Raw genomic sequence first — 5,305 nt, 5'->3', positions numbered from 1 at the left:
AAAAAAAAAAAAAAAAAAAAGATGTACATTTTTCAGATGTCTCTTAGCCATTTTTCAAGAGTGTGCTAATAATTTCTATTCAGTAGTAGGAACTGAATCAGGGTATTTTTAGGTAGGGCTATGTAATTTTTGCTTTTGTCTTTTCCTTTTTAAAAAATTCTTGCCTGCTGGGCTCAGTGGCTCAGTCTGTAATCCCGCACTTTTGGGAGGCTGAGATGAGTGGATTGCCTGAGCCCACGAGTTCGAGACCTGCCTGGGCAGCGAGACCTTATCTCTACAATAAATCAAAAAATCAGCTGGGCGTGGTAGTGCATGCCTGTAATTCTGGCTACTTGGAAGGCTGAGGCAGAAGGATCACCGGAGCCCAGCAGGTCGAGGCTGTGGTGGCCGGGAGCGGCCACTGCACTCCAGTCTGGGCAACAGAGTGAGACTCCAACTCAAAAAAAAAAAAAAAGTCTTGTCTATAGCAAGATTTCTTTTAGTCTTGGAATTTAAATTAGTCCTGTTAGTTGCTTCTAGGCTGTCCTTTATTCAGAGGGAAAGCAATTCAGGGAAAAGCCTGGAAAGTAAATTTGCCCTTTGAGCATATTATTTAATGATGTTGGCCTGTGAAGTTTATCACTGGAGATTTTCTATTTGCTTAGGTACCGAAGTGGCATCCGAGGCCACATGAAGGCTGTGGTGATGGATCTCCTCCGGCAGTACCTGCGTGTAGAGACACAGTTCCAGAATGGTAAGCCTCTTCCTGAAGACTCTGTATCTAAGAACGTTTCTGATTCTAATGATCATCCAAACTGTCTGTATAGGATGGCATAAGATTTAAGCCAGTTCATCCTGTCACATTTCTCATTAACAAATTATTTCTCCTTTCACCATTCCATTAAAAACTAAATCTCCGTATCTATTAGTGCCAAAGAAAGAACAACAACAAAGTACACAGCTTGGTGAATTGTGGAATCCAATGTGCTTCTGGGAAAGAGCTGAAGTAATTTTACTAGTGGAGATTAGCATTCCTATTGACATCTTCATATAGTCAGAGTTGGCTGAATCATGACCAGGCCGAAATTGAGAAACCCTTATCTGGAGCGATTACCATTCAGCTTTTAATCCATAGGTTGAACCACAGGGATCTTGGAAGGGCTGAAGTTTTCCAGTACTTTTTAGTACATCATTTAGTTGGAATTTGTTTCTGGCTTTCTCTGAAGAGCTTCACTAAATGATGTATAGTCTCTAAGTGTGAAAAACCTTGGCTAAGATTTTAAAGCTATGTACTTCTGATATTACTTATGGCCACAAGATGGCAGTGAAACACTGCAGAGTGAAACACCAGAAATTTTCTTTTATCTATCCTGCTCCCCTTTGCATCCTTAAAAAGATGGCTTTGCCACTCATGACCAGCAAAATCCTCATATAGATATTAGTAAACTGAATCCAGCAATGAATAAAATAATACGGGACAACCAAGTTGGCTTTATCCCATCAATGCAAGGCTGATTAATTTTGGGAAGGTCAATTAATATAATTTATTATGTAATAGATTAGAGGAGCAAAAACATGGTCTTCATCTCAAGAAAATGGTGGGAGTATCTGACAAAATTTATCATTGATTTATGATAAACTCTTGGAAATTAAGAAATGCACCGTTAAATATTTTAAGAAGACCCACAGAAAATCTGCAGGCTACATTATACATACTGGTAATCCCGCACCTTGGGAGGCTGAGGTGAGTGAATTGCCTGAGACCGTGGGTTCAAGACCCACCTGGGCAACTTGGCGAGACCTCATCTCTACAATAAATCAAAAAATTAGCCGGGTGTGGTAGCGCGCGCCTGTAGTTCCAGCTACTTGGAAGGCTGAGGCGGAAGGATCACCAAGCCCAGCAGGTCGAGGCTGCGGTGACCGGGAGCAGCCACTGCACTCCAGTCTGGGCAACAGAGTGAGACTCAAACTCAAAAAAAAAAAAAAAAAATGTTTTAAACCTTCTCTTTAAAATTAGGAATAAGCAAGGACACTAGCTATCACTATTTCTAGCATAGTACTAGATGTTCTAGCCAGTGTAGTAAGACAAAAAAAATAATTAAAAGGTATAAGAGTCAGAAAGGAATAAGGAAATAAATCTGGTACTATTAGATATTATATAATGTCTACTTAGAAAGCCCAAAGAATCCACAGATTTATTATTATTATTATTATTATTATCATTATTATTATTATTTTTTAGTTGGAGTCTCACTCCAACTATGTCACCCAGTCTGGAGTACAGTGGCACAGTCACGACCACTCCTGTTGGGCTCGGGCGATCCTTTCACCTCAACCTTCCAAGTAGCTGGAACTATAGGTGCACGCTACCATGCCTGGCTAATTTTTGATGTATTGCAGAGATGAGGTCTCACCACATTACCCAAGCTGGTCTCCAACCTGCGGGCTCAGGCCATCCACTCACCTTGACCTCCCAATGTGCTGGGATTATAGGCTGAGTCACTAAGCCTGGCCTATTATTAAATATTTTGAAGCCTAACATAGTTCATGGATATAAAAGTCAACATACAAAAGTCCATTGTATTTTTTTTTTGAGTTAGTCTCACTCTGTCACCCAGGCTGGAGTGTAGTGGTATGCTCACGGCCACCGCATCCTCAACCTGCTGAGCTCAGGCTGTCCTTCTGTCTCAGCCTTCTGAGTTAGCTGGAACCACAAGCGTGTGCCACAGTGCCTGGCTAACTTTTTGATTTATTGTAGAGATGAGGTCTCGCCAAGTTGTCCAGGCTGGTCTGAAACCCCTGGGCTCAGCAATCCTCTTGCCTCTGCCTCCCAAAGTGCTGGAATTACAAGTGTGAGTCACTGCACCTGGCATGTATTTTCTGTTTTTTAGATAAGCAGTTGTTTAGATAAGCAATTTAGAAAATATACTATTTAAAATAGCTATTGAGACCAGGTGCAGGTGACTCATGCCTGTAATCTCAGCACTTTAGGAGGCCAAGGCAAGAGAATTGCTTGAGCCCAGGAATTTGAGACCAGCCTAGGGAACAATAGTGATACCTCTTCTCTACAAAAATAAAAAAATTAGCCATGTGTAGTGGCGGACACCTGTAGTCTCAGTTACTCAGGAGACTAAGGTGGAAGGATTACCTGAACCCAAGAAGTTGAGGCTGCAGTGAGCCATGAACATGCCACTGCACACTAGCCTGGGTGACAGAGTGACACCTCAACTCAAAAAAAAAAATTAATTAAATTAAATAGCACTTTAAAAGATGAAATACTAAGTCTAACATAAAATGTATAAGCCTCTTTTGGAGAAAATTATAATCACTGAACAATAATAAAGAAGCTCTGGCTGGGCATGGTGACTCATGCCTGTAATCCCAGCACTTTTAAAGACTGAGATAAGAGGACTTCTTGAGCCCAGGAATTTGAGACCATCCTGGACAACATAGGAGGACCTCATCTTTACAAAAAAGTCAGAAAATTAGCCAGGTGTAGTTGGCACACACCTGTAGTCCTAGCTACTCAGGGGATTGAGGCCAAAGGATTGCCTGAGTCCAGGAAGTCAAGGCTGTGGTAAGCTGTGATTGTGCCACTGCTCTCCAGCCCAGTCAACAGAGTTGGGACTCCAACTTAATAATAATAACAATAATAATAATAAAATCAAAATAAATATTAAGATCTTAAATTAGAATATACACTATTAAAAAGGTATTGATTCTACCTAAATTTATCTGTAGATTCATTGACATGCCAATAAAAATTCTAGTAGGGTATTTTTAAAAAATTTGTCAGGATAATTCTAAAATTTGCATGAAAGAAAAGTCTGTCAATAACCAAAAATATACTTCTAAAGAAATACAAGCTGGGCTCAGTGGCTCAGCCTGTCATCCCGTGCTTTGGGAGGCTGAGGTGAGTGGATTGCCTGAGTCCGTGGGTTCGAGACCCGCCTGGGCAACTTGGAGACACCTCATCTCTATAATACATAAAAAATCAGCCGGGCGTGGTAGCACGTACCTGTAGTTCCAGCTACTTGAAAGGCTGAGGCGGAAGGATCGCTGGAGCCCAGCAGGTCAAGGCTGCAGTGGCCGGGAGTAGCCACTGCACTCCAGTCTGGATGACAGAGTGAGACTCCAACTCAAAAAAAAAAAAAAAAAAAAGAAATACAGTGTGAAAAGATTTGCCCAATCAGATATCAAAATTCAATATATAGTAGTTCAGAAACAAATTCACCTATATATATACTTGTGATACATCAGACATTATAGATCATGAGGAAAGGATAGATATTTTTTCAACAATTGATTTTGGGACAGTGAATTACTCATTTACCAAAAGAAAGAAAGAAAGTGAATCTCTTATACTATACACACAAAAATTAGTTCCAGATGAATTAAAGAATTAAATATGTACTAAAGAGGCAAAAGTATTAAATTTTAGAATATTCTTAGGACCTTAAAGTAGAAAATTTTTGTTGTATAAGACACAGCAGGTGTCAACTATAAAGGATAAGGTTGATTAATTCAATCCTGCTTAAGAACTTCCGTTCATCAAAATATGCCACAGAGACTGAAAATACAAGCCACAAAGTGTGAAAAAATGTTTATAAGATACACATCTAACAAAGGATTAGTATCTGGAGAATTTATATGAATCAATAAGTAAAAGACATTCTAATAGAAAAATGGGCAAAAAATATAAAAAGATATTTCACAGAAGAGGAAGCATAAATAACTCATAAACTTACCGGAAAAAAAAAAAAAAAAGATGCTCAGTCCTCTTTGTACTTAGAGAAATATGAACCAAAAGAAAGAGATTAGCCCAAAAAAAAAAAATTTTTTTTTTTGAGTCAGAGTCTCACTCTGTCACCCAGGCTAGAGGGCAGTGGCCCACTCAAGGCCACCACAGCCTCAACCTGCTGGGCTCAGGAGATCCTTCTGACTCAGCCTTCCAAGTAGCTGGAACTACAGTTGTGTGCTGCCACACCCAGCAAATTTTTCTTGATTTATTGTCTCACCAAGTTGCCCAGGCTGATCTTGAACCAATGGGCTCTGGTAATCCTCTCACCTTGGCCTTCCAAAGTGCTGAGATTATAAGCGTAAGCCACTGTGCCCTACCTGGCAAAAAATTTTAGTCACAGCCGGGCTCGGTGGCTCAGCTTGTAATCCCGCGCCTTTGGGAGGCTGAGGTGAGTGGATTGCCTGAGCCCGTGGGTTCGAGACCCGTCTGGGCAGCGAGACCTCATCTCTAAAATAAATTAAAAAATCAGCCGGGCGTGGTAGTGCATGCCTGTAATTCTGGCTACTCGGAAGGCTGAGGTGGAAG

At 40.6% G+C, this 5,305-nt stretch overlaps 1 protein-coding gene across 1 annotated transcript in view; it reads left to right on the top strand.

Moving 5' to 3' along the window:
* Positions 1 to 5,305, top strand: part of ACACA (acetyl-CoA carboxylase alpha) — a 266,326-nt gene that overhangs the window by 110,768 nt on the left and 150,253 nt on the right. The window contains exon 24 of the mRNA XM_021717048.1: positions 645 to 733. Within this exon, the coding sequence (XP_021572723.1) occupies positions 645 to 733 (89 nt within the window). The remainder of the gene's footprint in view (positions 1 to 644; positions 734 to 5,305) is intronic.

Source organism: Carlito syrichta, unplaced genomic scaffold (genome assembly GCF_000164805.1).
Source record: "Carlito syrichta isolate Samal-C Ts95f unplaced genomic scaffold, Tarsius_syrichta-2.0.1 Scaffold309200, whole genome shotgun sequence".
Taxonomy (NCBI): domain Eukaryota; kingdom Metazoa; phylum Chordata; class Mammalia; order Primates; family Tarsiidae; genus Carlito; species Carlito syrichta.
Note: the sequence above shows the minus strand (reverse complement) of the source record. Positions and strands in the feature narration are given on the sequence as shown.